Source organism: Lucilia cuprina, chromosome 3, assembly GCF_022045245.1.
Source record: "Lucilia cuprina isolate Lc7/37 chromosome 3, ASM2204524v1, whole genome shotgun sequence".
NCBI classification, from domain to species: domain Eukaryota; kingdom Metazoa; phylum Arthropoda; class Insecta; order Diptera; family Calliphoridae; genus Lucilia; species Lucilia cuprina.
In genome coordinates this window covers 64883235-64904161 of record NC_060951.1, presented here as the reverse complement: position 1 = coordinate 64904161, position 20927 = coordinate 64883235, and the positions used below count along the sequence as shown (strand labels likewise).

General features: G+C 26.7%; 3 protein-coding genes across 4 annotated transcripts in view; 2 read left to right on the top strand and 1 right to left on the bottom strand.

The window, feature by feature from the left end:
- The first annotated feature begins 10613 nt into the window (after positions 1 to 10613).
- Positions 10614 to 12831, top strand: LOC111674918 (proton-coupled amino acid transporter 4). Its single transcript, XM_023435605.2, has 5 exons — positions 10614 to 10913; positions 10976 to 11336; positions 11408 to 11865; positions 12071 to 12246; positions 12310 to 12831. Exons 1-5 carry the CDS (start codon positions 10780 to 10782, stop codon positions 12552 to 12554), a joined length of 1374 nt encoding a protein of 457 aa, XP_023291373.2. The 5' UTR covers positions 10614 to 10779; the 3' UTR covers positions 12555 to 12831.
- A 304-nt stretch (positions 12832 to 13135) lies between these two features.
- LOC111675011 (pre-rRNA-processing protein esf2-like) lies at positions 13136 to 14599 on the bottom strand. The gene is made up of 2 exons (XM_023435714.2): positions 14110 to 14599; positions 13136 to 13604 (listed from the first exon to the last, which is right to left on the bottom strand). Exons 1-2 carry the CDS (start codon positions 14510 to 14512, stop codon positions 13213 to 13215), a joined length of 795 nt encoding a protein of 264 aa, XP_023291482.2. The 5' UTR covers positions 14513 to 14599; the 3' UTR covers positions 13136 to 13212.
- A 419-nt stretch (positions 14600 to 15018) lies between these two features.
- The window catches only part of LOC111675056 (partitioning defective 3 homolog), a 76572-nt gene continuing 70663 nt past the window's right edge, over positions 15019 to 20927 (top strand). For both annotated transcript variants that reach the window (XM_023435778.2, XM_046947565.1), the window contains exon 1: positions 15019 to 16515. In XM_023435778.2, coding sequence (XP_023291546.2) covers positions 16396 to 16515 — 120 coding nt within the window. In that variant the 5' untranslated portion in view covers positions 15019 to 16395. The remainder of the gene's footprint in view (positions 16516 to 20927) is intronic.

Sequence of the window (20927 nt, the reverse complement as noted above, 5' to 3'; positions counted from 1 at the left end):
AATTATGTGGTTAAACAATAATATTTTAAAATAATTTTTATTTATGAATACAATTGTCCAATTAAAGGCAAATGGAAAGGGAAATCGAATTTATTTTAAGACAAATTAAACTGTAGTAAATCAATTAATTTATGAATTATTTTTGGAAATTTTATATTTCTTGGTGTAATTTCATATTAAAAAAATGTTCATCAATAATATGATTCAGAAGAAATATTTCTAAATTTGCTGATTTACACAACTAACGAGTCATAAAATTACAGAGATCTCAATTTTGAAGAAATCAAAACAGATTGATCCACATAAAAGGTGCTGTTTTGAATATGATTAATATTTATAAACTTAAGAATAGTAAATTTGAAAGTTATAAATTTTATGACATCCCTTAGGACCTGTGGAAAACACCTACCCTTTATAATATTTCTTTTATATTTATCTTAATTTGTATTATATATATTAATGTGGATATTATGTCAGCAAAATCTGAAAATCTATAGGATTGAGCTGTGAGTATCGAATAATGAAAAAAATATAACAGACTTTATTTAAAAGTAGACCTTTGAATGTTCTAAATTTGTTTTTATACAAATCTATGTATTTACGCTAATTTAATAGAGAAATTCAGATTCGCACTTAGAGCAATTCCTTAATCCGTTAAATTATAATACAGTGATCTCTCAATGAAAAAATGTGGCTGTGTTATCAGAGGAGGAGTTCAATTGACCGAACTTTTCTACGATAATAGGTTTTTCGCACCGAACGACTAGCAGTTCAACGAACAACGATTAAAAATGATAAAGATAATCTTCATTCTTTGGTTAAACCTGGATTAATATATGTTTCGTGTTTTTCAGTTATCAGTAAAGTTACTTATTATCTTAGTTTAACTGAGTAATTGGCCAATTAAACTCAAGTTATAAGTGAGAAAACACAATTAACAAAAACAATAAAACAATGATTTCGGAAGAACAAAAACTTAATATTTTAAGTAAATAGCATTTTTCTGAATTGTTTTGTTTTATTTATTATTGTTTTAAATGTTTATTTAACATTTTTCAAACATTTTTCATTTTACAAAATTATTGTTTGCAAAAAACAGCTGTTCATTGTTTATGTTTTTGAGTGAAAATTTGGCATTACTAACAAAGTTAACTGAGCTTAAATCTAAAACTGAAAAACACAATTATCGGTTAAAGTCCGCCTAAATTTGTTCCGAGTGTAATCTAATAGCAAGTTAAACCTAGTTTAACTGAGGAGTAAGAAACCCGCCCTTAGTTATATCGACTATACACGTGTCACAGCTACAATATTTTTGTTATTTTTTTTTTTTTTTTGAAGAATTTTATCTAGAGATAGGGTCAATTATGGACCCATCCTCATTGATATTGGTAAACAAAATTGTTGATGAAAAATTTTTCGGATTTGATGTGTATACATCCTCCTTTCAAACTAACTAACAAAGACTTAGAACAAATAACCCTTTTTCTGGGTCTATGATTAATATTATATTTATTAGAAACGGAATGACTTAGTGGGTTTTGTTTCTATCAAATTAATATTTTGTTAATTAAACTTCATGAAGATCGCTTAATAATTGGTCCGATATACTCAAAAGGGATGTAGAATATAATTTAAAAAACACTATACTTTAGTAATTGGTTTAATTGTCAATTAACGAGTTTTTATATTTTTCGGCAACTTTATCTAAAGCTTTTTTAATTAAACTTCATGAAGATCACTTAATAATTGATCCGATATACTCATATCGGATAAAGAATATAATTTAAAGAACACTATACTTTTGTAATTAGTTTAATTACCTGTTATTTAAATGTAACGAGTTCTCATATTTCCCACAAATTTAGCTAAAGCTTTTTATTTTCAAAAATTATTAAAGCTCAACTTGCAAAAGCTTATTTTGATTCAAAAAACAACTAATAACGATTAAAAATAAAATATATACGATGTTTAAATATTAATTATGTATTTACAATTAATTTGTGTGCGCCTGCGCAAAAGGCAATTGACCCCGAACTTGAAATTAAAATCGATGACTGTCTGTCCAGCGATCTAATCCAACATGTTGCGATCTAAATACGGACAATATACGAGTGCGAATAGACGACCAAAGTTTGTAATATTCAAGTTGAAGGTAGATCAAATAATGTTCGATTAATGTTGTATTTCCGCTTTAAGTAAAACAAATTGATTTGTTTGTAATTTTATAAAGAATTTTATGCTTAATGCAAAAAAAAACTCAATAAAAATCTGATAAAATATTGTAAATTTTAAATTTTTGCTATAATTTCCGAAATCATGAATCAAAATGTAAACAAGGTACACTTTTTCATTATTATTATTGTTGTTGTTAAAAGTACGTACGTATGTAAATATAAACAAATACATATTGGTTGAAAACGAATTTAATATTTGTTTGTCGTTCTGTTACTGATTTAAGCCAACTTTTTTCAAAACTCTGAGTCGTTCTTAAGTTCTCGTTGAGTTCAGTACGAAACAGCGGAAAAACAAACAACACGTTCTAAATTAAAACGAACAATAATACAACAAACAAATAAAAGTGCATTAAATAATTAAAATTGCAATTAAATTTTGCCATAACTCTGTTTTCGCTTCATGGCGTTATAATATCATAAATATTTAAAATGCTAATTAAAATCAATTATTTTATATTATAAAATAATCGCGATTTTGTTTTTTTTATACGCTTTTTTTGTGTGTTACATTTGACATGTTGATGTTATAGATTTGCCGTGAATTATTTAATTATTGAATTATAATAATTACAAAATAAAAAGAACAATAGTTATTTCTGAAATTGTTATAAAAAGTTTTTAATTATAAACTGTAAACAAATGTTTTGAATGATTTTTGAAACATTGTGTGAGTAAAATATGTAATTTTTAATAATTTATAGTTAATAATTAAAAAAACAGTGCTTGAGATAAATCTGTGAAAAAATTATTTTATTGTTTTGATACAAACCTCACACATAAATTAGATTTGTGTGTTAGAGAACAAAGTTTAAAATCTCTTTTTTAATCTATTCCAGTTATCAGCTTAGATCTGAAACATATTCTTGATAATTTTTTTTATTGTTATTATAACTAAATTCTACCTTTTTATACCCTTCCGTATAGTTTGTCATTCCATTTGTAATTTCTTTAATATAATTTTCCGACCCTATAAAGTATATATATATTCTGGATCCTTATAGATGGCGGAGTCGATTAAGCCATGTCCGTCTGTCTGTCTCCAGATATCTTCGAGATCCAAATCTTCAATAATTCTGTTAGACATGCTTTCGTGAAGTTTCCTATTTAAAATCAGCAAAATCGGTCCATAAATAACCGAGATATGGGTAAAAATCTGAGACTACCTCTGAAAATTTCCTCAATCCTCGAATCGATTCCGAGTCAATAAGGTTTTTGCCGATTTTCAATATATCAAAACATCTCTAATTTGTAATTTAAAATTTATAAGTTTATATTGATGATATTATTTCGTGTGCAACACTTTAAAAAATTTACTCATAGACCACATAGAGTAAATATGATTTTAATACGATCTACCTTGGTTTTAGATAAGTTTCAGCACAAGTTAGTTTTAAATTCCTAGAAAAAGTACACTTTAGTTTCCAGGTTTCAACTTTTTTAAAATTACATTGGCCTTTGTCATTATTCAGTCCTTATATCGGAACTATGTTAAATTATGAACAGATTATCTGAAAAATATAAATTTTACATACATATTTAACATCGCTTCGTGAAGAACTTTATATTAGTTAGGAACCTACATCATTGGTTTTAATAAACTTAATCATTGGTTTTAAGGCTTAATGAGAAATTGTCGTGAATATTAATTGGTCCAACATTACTTGATAACGCCGATTAAGGGACAGCGATAAATTGATACGAAAAGTAATTCTTCAAGATTTTCGAAGATTTCCTCTGTTAATGTTTTTGACGCCAATTTGATATAAATAAGAAAAAATTGTAATTACTCCGTTAATTCATCAAAAATGATGAAAACTATAGTAAAAAATTAGGGAATTATCAAAAAATTCCCAAAAATTTTCTAAAAGTTCAAATTTCTTAGATGTGCATTTCTTAATTTATAAATTTATATTTACTGTTATCTGCAATTAAAAAGTCACACGATTAAGTTTACAAATATTGCTGTTGACGTACTTGAGGATATGACAGTTTTATATATGACATTTCCTAATACTTGACGCAAGAATCTATAATAGAAATCCTCTAACTTTCACTGATTTTTAAAAAAAGATATGAGAAATTGAGTTATTATCAAACACATTATTTTTTTATTAATTGATAAAGTTAAAACATATGTTCAAAAAAAATCAATGAAATAAAAATATAATTTAACAAATAACATGGAATAATGCACCAAGTAAGTTTCTTAAAGTCTAGACGATCAGAAATCTAAAATCTGTAATGTGAATTGTTAGATTTTTTTGTAGTTTTTATCAAATGTTTATATCTTTCTAAATTTAAGCGATAACAATTTAATATAAGAATGTAATCATTTGATTATTGATTTAGTAATTGTGATTTTACATTTTAGTAAATAACTTTAGTTTAAAATTCAAAACAAAAAACAATAAATATTATCGCTATGTCTCACAGTGGAGAGTTCCCATTGAAATAATATCATTACGACTTGTTTTGATAGACTGAAAATATAATTAAGATTATTTTCTGTTGTTCTCATTTTGTTAGAAACAAAAAACTTAAAAATTATAAACTATTTGCCAACCATTTACCTTAATCCCTATGTTTTTGTAAGAACTTTTTAGTAAACAATTATATTCGGTTGCCAAAAAAATTATTTAGTTGCCTAAAAAACAAGTTTTATCAGCAGCAATTAAAATGGCAGCAGATATTAATCAGACAATTAAAATATATATGCATTTTTTTGTCTGTTAAATCGTAAGAAGTATTTTAATACGAAATTCAATTGATACTTAACAGGCAGTAAGTTAAGAATCAAATTGATTTTATTATTCATTGCGATCGTAATATCAGCTGGTGGGGGAAAGTATTTACAGGTTATTTCGTGAATTATTTGGTTAATGAACCGAATTTTTATTAAAACGTAATTTAGTGGGCATTTAAACTAAAATTGTTTTAAAAGTAAATAATTTTTCGGCTTTATTGATGCTAAAAAATAATCATACAATAGATAATAAATGTTTTGAAAAAGGCACGTTTCAGTTTAATTTTTAACAGATTTCGTGTTAAACAAATAATATTTCAATTCGATAAGTCATTAATAAACAAACATGTGACAGATGTTTACAGAGAACACAATTTGCATTATATTGAAATTTATAACACTCAAGTATATAAGGAAAATAAGGAGTTTTGATTTTAGGATTTCGGTAATACCCATTCCTTGAGTAAGATAATATAATTTTTGTACATTAATAAACAAATTTTTGAATTTGTTAAAAAAACTAGTTCTATATTTTTCTAGAACTTGTTACTTAGAACACTGCAGTGGTTCCAAAATGCTTGTAAGAAGTTATCAAGGAACCAGGGGGGTTATCCGAATTTCGATCCAAAAACGCTTTTAAAAACGGTTTCTTCCAATTTGGATGTAATTTGCAGCAAAGTTTTTGGACCAAATTTGACCACCTCTAAGTCCAGCAGTTCTTGACCGATAGAGCTGAAAATTTGTGTCTGTTGTACTCTTTAGTAGTACTAACTTTGGTGCAAATTTCTTTCAAATCGATTTTTGACTGGGATCACTTGACACGAAATTGCCTATAAGAACTAAATTTCAAATCGAATAAATGATTTTGACAATCGCTTATATCTATGGAATTATATAAGGAAAATGTAGATTGTTACGTGTACGTAAGAAGAAGTTCTTATAGAAAAATAGTGGAAATAAATTATTATACACCACTTTAGTGGGTAGGGTATTATACGTTCGTTTCTGATGTTTGCAACACTGATCGACTCAGAATCACTTTTTTAGTCGGAGCAAGACACAATTTTCAAGATAGTTTAATGAAACTTGAACCAAACGTGTTTTTGTACAGGGACGAAGCCTTTTATAAATGGTTGAAATTGGTCCATTATTTCACCTAGCCCCCATACAACCGCACCTTCTGATTTACACTTTTTATGCCATAATTACATATCTCTCCAAAAATAAGTTTTATATAAGTATGAATGACCCTGATGACCCAGATTTTCGTAAAGTGTGTCCCTTATTTGGCTCTAGCTCCCATGCAAACCTCCTTGAAAAAAAGTCGTAAACGTCCAAAATTGACTTATAACCATAGTATCGCAATGAAACCTTCATAACTAACTGCTATTTAAAAATATATTATTTTCCCAAATTTAATAGGAATTGGTCCACGTTTGACCTATACTCTTACAAAAAGCCTTATTTACAAAATTTGTATTTTCATCAATAAATTACTAATTAAGGTAAAATTCAAAATAAAAAAATTTCTTTATGGAAAATAAATAAAATTTTTGAAATATATGTACTTAGGGTGTTATATATGGTCGACCATCCTCGACTATACTTTCCTACTTGTTTCTAATTATAATCGAGCTAATTAAAGTTCAGCAACTCTATCTCAAAATTGGTCCTAATCTTAACAACTATTGACAAATGCTAACAAAGTCATTGATGAATGAATTGGTTCCAGTACCATACCATAGAACGATTGTCGATTTTATAACGCTTTCTCAGAACTAAAACTCAGACTCAAGTCGATTCGAGTGTAATAAATTTCGAGACTGTTAAAATCGTGCCACTTATCTTAATTGATCAGTAATTTTTATTTGTTTTAAAGCTTCTTAATAGGATTAACACTATAATCTATATTCTTATCATGCTGAGCAACATAAAAAGCTCGTATCCTAGATCTTTTGATAACCATTAGATGACTAAATACCTTAACGGCCAGTCACGTAATAAACCAACAGCCATTAAAAATGAACGCCATTTATGCTAAAAAATTGATAAGCTATAAACTTAATAAACAACTAATTGTTTAAACTTTATCACTTTATCTAAATATCATTGTGTACTTTTTTCCCAAATTATAAAATTTATGTTTATGATTTGTTTTCATTTCTAATCAAATTGTTTTGGTTCCGTGTTTAAAGGTAAATTGCTACGTCACTTTCACACTTTCAATATTGTTTATGCCTAGACCTAATCTCTCTAATCTCAAAATTAATGGATGCGCGTCTTTGACAAATCTTATCAAATTTGCAACGATCTAATCGAATTGGCTTTAAGGGTTAACAAGAAAAATGCTATACTTTAGGTTAAAAGAAAAAATATCTACGTTTTAATCTTATCATTTTGAATGAAGTGTTTTAAATATTTGATGACAAGAACATTGTAGGTTTTTTTCCACATAACTGACAGGTGGATGGTGGACTGGTGTTGCGCTATAAATGCCGTTGTGAAATTTAATGCTATGTATCTAACGTTTTGAAAAAGTCAAATAAAATCTAAGACATTTCCTCTAAACGATCCGAGTATTACTAGATGATATATACAATTTTGTTGATGATATATCAAATATAAACAACCACACGTAACCAACTCCTTGCACACACCACCTTGATGTTCAGTAGGGTGTCTAAATTACCGTAATCTTAAATTGAATATTTTTTTTGCAGGTACTTCAGGTAAAGTGACCCAATAACATTACGCTATAATAGATAAAAGTAAAAATTACCTTACACTAAATTTAACACTAAGTCTTTTATTAAAGAGTGCGATTTTACCAAATTCATAAAGTTATTGATGAAAATTAGTGTTAAATAAAACATTGACGTGAGCACATCGTTTGAGAGAAGTGATGCATTTTAAATAAAAAAGGATAATTCATTTTTAAATCCTTTTAAAATTAATCAAAACTTATTAAACTAAATGGTTTAATTTTTATATTTATGGTAATTTTTTATATGCATTCTATTATTAAATTGATATCAATATAAAACATAATTTTATAAATAAAAATAGTTTGAAATTTAAAAAAGTTTACAGTGATTTATCAAATTAAAATATTTATAAGTGTTTTTAAATACCAAAAAGTCACGTTCTTTTAAAGTGAATTTAAATGAATGCAAAAAGATTGTCTTAATCAAATGGTACGGTCTTAATCAAATGCTAAGATTAAATATAGTTAAAAAATAAATTAATAAATAAAACTTAATTGTTAATTAATGTCTTAATTAAAAACTCCAGAATACAACAAAATTCAATTAAAAACGTCTTGATCAAATATCAAAGTTTCTGAAATAATATTTGTGAAAAAATGTTTGTGTTTTGTCTCTCCCCGTATTCGACTGAGTCTGAAATAAGAATTTGTCAGAAAACAGTAACATCAAAAAAATATTAATCCAGGTCCTATCTATTGGCTTTAAATTCCTTCTTTGGGATATCTTTATATAAAATTTGGTGTAAGACTCGGACTTAGAGTAGCGAAATGTAAAAAAAAGTAAAACTGTGTTTTTTCACAAAATTTTCCAACGTTTTTGTTCGATTTTTTAATAAAAATAAAATATTTACACTCCCAGAACCCATAAAAGGAAAGTTTGTATGTTTTTGCATTACGTAGAGTCACCTTCTGAGACAATTAAGACATGTCCGTTTCAGTCCAGCTGGATGTCCACGTAAACCTTGTGCGCAAGGTCCAATCAGCTATTTTTATGAAATTTGTACCAAAACTTTTTTCCGTCTAAGGACGTCTATTGAAAATACTTGGAATTGGTCCATTGTTTCACATAGCCCCTTCCAATATACTTTAATATCTTCAAAAATCAACATATAAATGATATAAATCAATTTCCCATTCAAACTCACCTTTAGACGTCTATTCACGTCTATTATTGGTTTATTAGCATTAGTATTGAAATCGGGCATTAGTTGGAGAGCGAGTTTCGCGTGAACCACTTTGTGATTTTTTAGGATCTGCTCATATTTGAACCGAATTTCTATATAAAACGATTATTACAAAATTAGTTTTCTAAATGAGTAAGTATAGCTTAGTGTAGGGCATCATATGTTCGGCCATGCTTTAGCAATATATATAGTAATGCTTGTTCTCAATTCAATTTAAAAGTATTTTTATTCTTATTTCAATTTATAACCACAATCCATTCAAATACGAATAAAAACCAGCATGTAAATTAACTATTTAGTTGTTATAATTATATAATTATAATTGTTATAATATATTTATATTTCTTATACACAATATGCAGATTTTCAATATATTTAGGCAATATTAAAAGTTTTCTCTTGTAAACAATATTGGAGTATATGATCCGTTTAGTAATATAGACATGGATCATGTTTATTTTTGAACAGTTTAATCAATAGCCTGCATTACACAGAACCACGTTGTGGATCATGTACTTCTATAATTTCGGCAAAATTAAGAAATATATGTTTTTAGATTCACTTAACTTATTATCCATTAATGTTAAAAACTTAGTTAGTCGAACCAAAAAATGCGATATTCAATCGTGAGTTTTTAAAAAACTAGTTCTAAAGTTTATACATATAATATTTCTACAACCAAAACAATTCATTTTTTTAAAAAACTTTAAAAGTTTTCATATTGCTACTATTTTTTTTTTTGTAAAAATACTTTTTGTATAACAAATTTGTAAATTGCATTAGATCGTGTGCATTTCTTATTTTCACAACAAATAAAATATTTTTAAGGAATTTAATTTGTTATTATATCGTGATTATTTTAAATTTTGATTAAATATTTATAAAACAAATATACATAGAATAATGAATGTTTTTCAATCATTGTGTTTTAAGTATTTGCAATTAACTTTAAAAACTTATTAAAAAGAAAGGATTATTTGCAAAACATATTAAGAAAATATATAAAAAACTAACGGGTACACTAATGCACTTCAAATTTCTTAATTGATACAAACGCATTTCTCAAAAAGTCATAATTAAGAAAAAACTTTAGGTAATTTAAAATATAATAACAAGTTATTAAGAAGATATGTATGTATCTACATATTTTTTACTAATTGTACTTCATATTAATTGTTAAGCCATTTAATTATTTATTTACTATCTTATCTTAAAGTAAACACAATATATGTGTTTGATTTTTGCAACCGATTGCATTGGTTGTCATGATTAAATACCACTAAGTGCAGTTTTTGATGAGCTTAATGCTGACGTCTTGTATTTGATTTTAACAATCAAATTCAAATTACAAAATTCAATTGTTTTAATCATTTGACCATTATCAATTACTTTCGTTAAGTGAATGGCAGATAATATATGAAACTTTATACATACATATGTTAACAATTGCAAAAACACTTCAGTTAAGTTTTTTGCTAATTTCATATCGAAATGAACATGATGATTAAAATCTTATTAGAACATATTGATTAGATTCCTTAAATTCTCTGCAATTTTTTAAAGAAATGATTATTTGAATACTTAAAACAATATAAATACCGTTAACGGGTTATGTTTAATAAATCAGTCAGTCAGTTTGACTCTTTCTAACTAATTAATATATATATATATATATAATTTTTTTTAAATTCTTTTTATTGTTTCATTTTAGTAGACATAAATGTTTAAAGGCTGGTCCTGTTTAATAATAATTTTTTTTAACTTAAGAAAAAACATAATTTTAAATTTTTAACAAAAGATAAAAAGTTAATATAATTTAATAAAACTGTGATAACTATAAACAATAACTTAAAAATGGGTCTACCACAAGATATACAAAGCGCCAAGACTGAAAGTCCTTTAGAATTACAAACACCAAAAGCCCGGGAGGCAGCAGCAAATGTAAGCGAAGATGTTGAAGCTACCACAAAGAAATCCCATAGAACCAGGTAATTAATAAAAACAATTTAATGAATTTAAATAAAATTAATTTTAATGAAAATTTTTACAGTCAAATGGAAACTGCCATACATTTATTTAAGGGCAGCGTAGGTGCTGGTCTGTTTGCCATGGGTGATTGTTTTAAAAATGGTGGCTTGGCAGGTGCCACTATATTTTTACCCATTATTGCGTTGATATGTGTACACTGTGAACAAATGTTAATAGCGGGCTCTATTTTGGCAGTGGAACGCACTAAAGGTGCCACATTTTACGATTATCCCGATACAGTGGAGAAGTGTTTCGAATATGGACCCAAACCCTTCAGACGTTTGGCCAAAATTATGAGAGTAATGGTGGAAACATTTTTGTGTGTCACACAATTTGGTTTTTGTTCCATTTATTTTGTGTTTATAACTGAAAATTTACATCAGGTAAATTTCAGCAATTAAATTATTCAAAAATAAGTATTTTTTAACCCTCCTCCCTACTCTTCCCTTTGCAGATTTTAGAATCATATGGCTTTGATATAAGTTTTAATATTACCATGCTGATATGTTTACTACCCGCCATGTTGCCTTCTCTGTTGACTAATCTTAAATATATTTCACCCGTATCGGCTTTGGCTAGTTTTTCTTTGATTTTTGGCATGGTAGCTACTTTGAGTATAGCGTTATCTAGTGGTCCTATGCCTTCACCAGCCGAAAGACATCTATTCACTAATGGTTCACAAATGTCTTTGTTCTTTGGCACCGCCTTGTTTTCTTTTGAAGGCGTGGCCTTGATTTTACCTTTACGCAATGCCATGAAGAAGCCGGAAAAATTCAATAGTCGCTATGGTGTCTTGAATGTTACAATGGTGGGCATTACCTCGATTTTCATTATAACTGGTTTTATCAGTTATCTAAGATGGGGCGAAGATGTTCAAGGCAGTATTACCTTGAATTTGGATCCAAGTAATACGTAAGTTTTAAGAAAATCTTAAAAAAATATTAATTAGAATTTCAATTGAAAAATGTTCAAACCACTTCAATATTATGTGTTGTGAACAGAAACCATAAGAGAGTACTTTAATTACAATTAATTGACACGACACACTTTATTTGGAAACACGATCTTATTGATTAATAATATTAAAATTTTAAATTATTTTATAATCTCTTTTTAGATTATCACAAGTTGTCAAAATTGCCGCTGCTCTAGGAGTATTCTTTGGTTATCCCATTCAATTCTTTATCATGATCAGAATCATCTGGCCACCCATGAAACAAAACTACACTAGCGCCCAAAAGTATCCCATAACCTTACAAGTAATTTTAAGATTCATTATGGTACTATTAACCTGTAAGTTTAACTAAAAATCTATAAAAACAAAACAAATCTAAATTTACATTTATTTCCCTACAGTTGGCGTTGCTTTATTAGTGCCCAAATTGCATTTGTTCATATCGTTAATTGGTGCTTTCTGCTCCACTGCCTTGGCCTTTGTTTTTCCCGTATTTGTCGATTTTGTTATAAGAGCTCAGAGACCCAAAGGTTTAAATACCTGGGTGTATTTGAAAAACATAGTAATTTTGATTATAGCCACTTTAGGTATTATCACTGGCACCTACGAAAGTATTAATGAAATCGTAAAAGAATTTTTGGAATAAGTTAGTTTATCTAGAATAAGAAAAAAGTGCTTTCTCTCTACTTGTACATATAAATTGTTAAAGATATTTTACTACTTTGTTAATATAAAAATCAATTATTCTATTGTATATTATTATTGTTATTTAAGTTTGATTATGTGTAATGTATTTACTTGTCGTTTTTAAAAATTTAATATAAACTGGTTTAATAAGTATTATTTGTAAAGATATAAAGATAAATCTCAATACATAAGTTTATAAATATATATTTAAAAGTTATAAAGACTTTATTTGAAAAGTAAATTAAAAACAACTGCGTTTTAGTTTTTTTACAAACAATTGGCATTAGCAATGGCCTTTGTTAATTCTAAAAAAAATTAACTTGACTGCTTGTTATAACATTTCATATACATAGTAATGTAACATTTAAACAACTGCCAACATCAAATTACAACTTGTTTCAAGCATTAGTTCAAGTACAACTTGTTCTTGTGGATTTGTCATCATTGTTAACATTTTTAAAATAAATGCATTCATATTGGTTTTATTGAGCGCAAAAATAGATTGCATCTTGTTGTTTAATTTAATTATACATACTTTTCTCTAGTTTGTTTGCAGTAATGCTATTGTTTGATTCACTTATTTAATATTCACTTTAACATTTGTTTTTATTTCCTTATTATTTACACTTCTCCTCTTGTTGTTTCTTTAACTTTTTCGCTTCCATTTTTTGTTTATTCTTTTCTTTTTTCTTAATAAATTCACTTTTATCCAAATTATTTTGGAAGAATGTTGTTTCCTTGCGTGCCTGTGATACCTCTGTCATGAGACGTTGTTTATGTACGGCCTGTTCGTAGTTCATGCGTTCGGTAAGATGACACCATTTGAAGCGAGGTAAATATTTCATACTCCATAGATAATCGTAGAATTGTGATTTTTTACGTGTGGAAATTTGTTTGTTATTTAATAAAGGTACAATTTGTTTGGCCACCCGTTTCGATTCGAACTCTACCCAACCTTCGGTAAAATGGCGGGCAAAGGGCTTACGTTTTTTCTTCTTTTTGTCATCACCTAAAAATGCAAAATGTTTTACAATGAGAAATAATTAAATATGAATTGGTAATAACTTCAAAGACAGTTATTTAAGTTGTTTATATCTAGATATGTACATATTTAAACAAGAATAAATAGTTGCAATTAGATGACAAAACATTTTAAAAATGTTTTATTAAGCTACATTCATTTAAAATAAATAAAACTTTTATTTTATAAAAGTTAATTGGACGTAAAATTCTACATTCCTGGTCCTATTATGCGCTCTGTGTGAATCAAAGTCAAGAATTAATGTCTGACGACCCTAACAACTTAAGTGATACCTTTGTTTTTAATAACACGTCTATAGCTATGTATTTTAAATTTCAGCATTTATGAATAAAAATGTTTTTTGACTAAACAATTTTAATATATGGTGATATCCCTCCGTATATGCAGATATCAACAACTCAAAAACATCGACGTCAATTTGGTCCTTTTATTCTTGATTATGGCTATTATTACAAATTATAGTTTAACTTACCTCCCGGCAGCTTTTCCGGTTGCAAATACACACGACCTATTTTGCCATATTCCCCCAAAATTTCTCTGATGCGGGTAACATTCATGTGTTTGGGTATGTTGGATATGTAAATAATTCCCTTCTTGCGTTTCTTCTTTGGTTTATCCAAACCAGATTTCCGTAAACTACCCAAATCTATTTCATCATCTTCGTCCATAGAACTTTCATGAGCCAAGCCAGTACCATCATCTACTTCTTCCTCATTGGACTTTTCATTATTTTCAGAAAGATTCTCCTCCATAGTTTCCTCTTCTTCTTTATCACTTACAATTGTTTCGTTTACATTTGTAGTTGTACTTAATTTTTTCTGGGTTTTGTTTACACCGGTCTTAACTTTCTTTTGTTTTTTAATTTTGACAGACATTTTTAATTAGAAATTTTATAATTTTAAGAATTTTACAATAATTTTACAAATTTTTTGAAGCTCAAATAAAAAACAAAACAAACTAATTTGACATTTCACTTCACGTGTAGTTGTTAAGAGTTGCCAATTTTCCTCTATTAACAGGGCGTGTCATAATTTAACAATTTGTTAGAGAAAAACCTTGTCGATACAACCCTGTTAGCGACAAACTGACTTTAATGTAAACAGAACAATACAATACAATTTAATAGATTCAATACTACATTCTTTCAGACAGTTTTTCTTCATATAGCTCAGGGTTTTAATAAGACTAAGTTTTTGTATATGTTATGATTCAAAAATGGCGCCTGTGTTTAAAAAAAGTATACTGTATAGTGTAGCCAGATGTTTATGTATGTAGAATACAACCCTGTTGGCGACAAAACTACAAGAATGAAAAAGTACAGGTAAGTAAAATAAATAAAACAACTAACAAAACAAAATTAGAAAAATACGTTACACGACAAACGAGTTGTTGACATGAACGTGTAAAGTCGTTAAAAGAAAGAGCGCGCGCGTTAGTGTTTTACTAAAAATAATAATGTAGTTTTATAATTACTAAAAGAGTAACCAAGATTAAACATTTGCATAACTTCTTTAATAAATGAAATTAACGAAATTTTGAAATAAAAGATAAATTAAACGAAATCCCATAATGTTGTATTAAATCAGAAAAACAACAACGAAATCTATCAGAATTTACATTAACCAACGACTTAATATCGTGCTAAAACAAAGTGCAAAAACTACAACAACAAGAATAAAAAAATAAGAAAAACAAGTTTAGAGTTTGAGTAATGAAACCAAATACAAATAAAACAACATAATTATTAATGTTGGTGAAAAAAGCTCATAATAAATTATTAAAAATGTTTATAAAAATGAACTGAGTATAGTTATTAACAATCTAATGTTGGAATTTGGAATCGATAAAAGTGCGTGTTGAAAGTGTTATTTACTCTCGGACATTCCTTTTAAATGAAAAAAAATTCTGTGAACACAAAATGAATCATTAACGAAAACAATAACAACACAGATAAAGCCTAAGTTTAAACAAATCAAAATAAATTTATTTATGTATTTTATACTCAACACAACAGAAAACCATAAAAAGTTTATCTTTATTGGAGGATCACAAAATTTTGTTAGTTTGTTAAAAAAATTTTGTTTTTGTGTTTTGTATTGTGGTCTCTTTCTAACAAGTGCTGTTAATGTAATAAATAAAGTGAACAAAAATTCCCTGTTCGAGCAAGTGTCCTTTAAATATTAAACTCTCTCTCTCTCTCGTTCATTTAAGACATGTACGCACATACAAACATGTATGAGCAAACTCCCTTTACTAGTTTATTACTAATTCGTAATAACAACCCTGTGTTGTATTAAAAACAACAACTACAAAAGAAAAACAACAATAAGAACGTAGCACTATTAAAAAATTCTTAACAATGCAGCTGCTTTTTTATGTTGAATATTTTTCTAACGTTGATAATAGCAACAACAAAGGCATAAACAACACTAACCTAGTAGTGAGCAACAACAACATCAAACATTTTATGTGAATGCAATTGCAAAGTAAAATTGATAATAATAAAACAGAAACGAGAAAAAAATTTACAAGAGAAAATAAATTAAATAAATAATAATACAAATTAGTTGCTATTTTGCAGAAAGAAATAACAACAACATTAAACTTAATAATTATAATAAAAAAGTGATTTGTTTCTATATTGCATTTTTGCCTCGAATGTAATTGTGTTTGTCGTCTTTTCTTCTTTATTATTATTATTGTTGTTGTTTCGCAAAAGAAAGTCAAAGATAAACGTGATTATTTTTTTGCTGCCAACATGAAAGTCACCGTTTGTTTTGGTGACACTCGCATTTTAGTGCCTTGTGGCGATGGAAATCTTTTGGTGAAGGATTTAATTAATGAAGCCACCAGACGTTATAAAAAAGCAGCAGGAAAGGTAAGTCGAAACAAAAAAAAAAAAACAACAAACAAATCTTATCAGTTAGTTTTTTTCTTTTATTTTTTTCTGTATTATGTTATTGTTTTAATGTGAATTATTTTTGGTGGCTAAGAAAAGTTAGATAAACAAATAATGTTAGATAGCTTTATTGCTTTTCATTAGATTTATGTGTGATTTCTTAGAAAATTATTTTTTTAAGAGAAATTGGAACAAGTGTTTGTTTTTCTGACTTTGTTTAATCTGTTGCAATTTGAATTCACTTTCAATTGCATTAAAGTAATTTATACAATATTTTTTTTTATATTTATTAAAGTTTTGTAAAAATTAAAAAAAAAATTGTTGAAATTTATCGAATTAACTTTTTATACCTAGTTTTTATTAAAATAGACATTATTTTTTAAATAATTAGTCTATGAACCTATAAGAATTTAGTTGTCAGTTTTTAAATTACACTATTAAAATAATCTTTTTTTTATAGATTTATTTACAAGTTATAATTTCACTTTCGATCGGAATGGAATTCTGTGATAGGACTGGATATCTTAAAATGACCATTACATAAGTTGATATATAGTTTTTATAGAATATTTTGTAGAATTAATCTTATTAATTAACGAGGGGTGAAATAAATTTGTTTTACAAATCAATTTTAATTGAATACTTTTCTTTTAACTCATGAAATCTGTTTAATTGTCTATTTATTTGTAAAATTTGGTAAAATATATATTAAGTTTTTCATATTCATATTTTAAAAGTTATAGCAATTTTTTCACTTTATATGTTAATAATATGATTCTGATAACTGATCTCTGATATATGATCTCTATAAGGCGACACGTTTGTTCTAGTCACGTTCCTTTTGACTAGAACAAACAAAACAACTGTTATATGTCCTTCTTCAAATTGTCTGCCACCTATTAATTTCCTTAGAAATTCGTTTGTTGAATTCATAAATATTGATTTCTTTTCCTGCACTTAACTGTAAATTTATTACCCAAAAAGTGTTGCAAAAATATTTATATTCAGAATGTCTCTTTAATCATTTCGAATTCATAAGTCATATTTTCCATTCATATGCATATTTTATTAATCTTTTTAACAGCACATATTTTTATGATAAATTTTCAAGAATTTCAAAATTATATTATCACAAAGTAAATTCCCTTAAGAATTTTCTTAGATAAATATTTAATTTTAAAATAAGAAATAAAAGATAAGATTTATGCTTTAATGACGGCTTCCGTTGTTACTTGTGAATATTTACATTTAACCCTCTATAGGGTTGCAGGTAAAACACATCAAATTATTAGATTTGTTTAAAATATAATAAAAATTATGCAATAAATAGACAAAATTTCGTAAGATTTATTTAAACTAATTTCAATTAAAGTAAGTGTAAGGAAACGAAATAAATTTCAAAACCTAGTTCTCAAAAGTACATGATTACATTTTCTTCTTATAGAACCTAAAGTGCACAAATTCCCCATAGTAATGTTTCAATAAGATCTTATTTATATCTAAATTATCATTTCCGTTCAACATTTCCAGAAAATGATTTGAGATGATAATTTTTTTTAATTTCTTTTAAATACTTACCGCTAAACAATTCTAAAAGTTCGTTCATATAAATACTTTAAATATTCTCATACAATTAAAAAAGAAAAATTAATTGAAATACCTTTTTTTAATTATTTACTTAAAGATAACAGAGAATACAACCAATCAAAATGCATGGTAATCATAATGCATGTAGTTTTTCAAAATTTGTTATTTAAAAAAATTCCAATTTGATAAAAACAAGAAAAATTCCCATAAATTTTTAATTAAAGCTTAAAAGAAAATGTAAAGAAAAAACAACAAATAAACACTATACTAAATGAACCCCAATGACCTTTGTAAAAGAAACCCTAATGAAAATTTTTCTTTTAACCAAAAACAAGATTTCTTAAAGACGCGCCCTTCTTTTACACTTGTTGCACGCACGTTGAAATGAGTTAGTTACCTTTTGAAGTTTAGAGAAAAAAAAACGAAACATTTTTTAACGCTTTACTTCTTTTCCTGAAAGATGGATAGATAGATCAAAAGTAATTAATCACTTGTAAAAGGTCAAAATAAAAAAAAACTCATAGAAAGAAATTACTTTAGAAAACCAAAAAATGTAAACAATTCTTTTCACTTAACAGCAGGTACTTTATCTCAGATTGTTTTCAAATTGATTGATTTGTTTTGAAAGTTAATAAAATATATTACTTAAAAAGATTACTAATCATAAATTAAATAAAGTTTTATTTATTTAAAAGATTTATTTATACATATTTTAAATTTTAATTTCAATATTTGTCAATTTGATTATTTAAGAAAAATCAAAATGAATTATTGTTATTACTAGATAACAAAGTGACAAGTCAAAAACTATAATCCCTAACCCACACATAATATCAGCTTGTCAAAATATGTTCTTGAAAAATTGAGTTGATCATCTTCGTTTTTCTTCCAACACTCCTTATAAGTCTTTGTTGAAGCAAAACAAAATAAATCTTCTTTGTTAAACAAAAAATAACTACATTTATACATATGTTCATATGTATATGTACATTACTCTGTTTAAAATGAAAAATCATGCTTAATTCTCACCAAGATTATTTTGGTGCTGTTTGGTTGGTGGTTACTAATATATCATCAAATTGGAGCATTATTATTATTTTGTTATAATAACATTTTTCAAATCTTCTATGACTGTGGAGGGCTTTTATTTTCAAGAAAAAAATACCTTTCTTGTTGCGCTGTTTGTTGGCTGCTGTTGTGTTTTAGGCTGGAAGTGTGGCACACCCTGCTTTCATGTTGTTGTGGCAAGATCAGCTTCATATTTATTGTTTTTTTTTTTTTTTTTTTGTGAAGCTGAAGATGATCAATCAAAATTAGTTGTTTTGCTGCGAGTTTTCTGTTGTTGCTGTTTAGGTAAAAATTATTACGTGTCATAGTGAATTATTTGTGTTATGAATTACTTTGTATGATCGGATTTATTATAAATTACATAGATTATTATAAAAGTTATTTTTTATCTTTATACAATGTCAAAAGTACATGTATTGATGGATTGGTAATTGTTTTCAGTGCTTTTTTTTACAAAAAAATAACTCTTTTTGTAAGAGAAATGATCTTGTCAAATTTGAAATTTTGCAATAACAATCTTCATCAATCGTCTCAGTTATTTCCTTAATATGCAGTACTTATAAATTGCTAATGTAAGAGAAGATCGTAATTTTAGTTTAATGAAAAAGGATCCGGTCAATTATGGACCGATCTTCATAAAATTTGATAGAAATATATGGGGGTTCAATGATAGATCGATCCTCATAAAATAACTGATATGATATAATAACAAGTCAAAAAATCATACTGAAAAAAAGGTCCAACGTAAATGTTACCAAAACTATATTAAACACACAAGAGATTAATTATAGTTTAAGTAAACTAAGAGGTCCATGAGATTAATTATAGTTTAAGTAAATTTAGAGGTCCATGTTAAGTTAAGGCTCGTTTTGTTAATCTAGTTTTTTGAGCGCTTAACCAACAAGACTTATTGTTAGTAAAACTGATATTAATTATAGTTTAAATAAACTTAGAGGTCCATGTTCAGTTAAGGCTCGTTTTGTTAATCTAACTTTAAAGGTAGTTTAAACTTTAAGGGTTCTATTCAACTACATTTTAAAACAAAAATTCTTGAAATCTAAAGATAAATGTAGGTTCTTTTCTTAAGGCTTCAATATGAGAACTATTTTCCATTTAGACAACAATAGAAACAAATTAGAATAAAAACATTTACTCATATTAAACATTATATAACATTTATCTAACACAAGATTAATAGAAACAACGTAATTTCTTTTAAACAAATATCAAGTACAAGCAAAAAATTAAAACAATTATTATTCAATAAATGTAGTTTTACTTGACACTCCTCCATACAGTATCGACTCAAAAAAATAAACACCTGAATGAAATATTAAAATTCTAACTAGAAACGTAATCTCCATTAAAAAAAGAAAAAAAAACAACACACTACCATACCAACCTACTCTTGATATTCAGTTAAGGAATTTAACTGGTTTTAAATAATAATTATTTCAATAAAAAATTATCAAACAATTACGTCAATACAAAGAAAATACCCATTAATATTACACCTTTAATTCTTTAAGTGTAAATAGTAAAGCAAACTTTTAATAAAATATTTTATTAAAAACTAAATTTCTCCAAGTGCTAAAGAAAAGATTTTAAAAGTTTATAAACTTAGGTTATCAAAGCTTAATCTTAAACTGCTTAATATAGTTTAGTAAACAATGTTTTTAAAACTTTTGTGTTATTATTTTGCAAATTGTTACCATTAATAACTCCTTTAAAGTTCT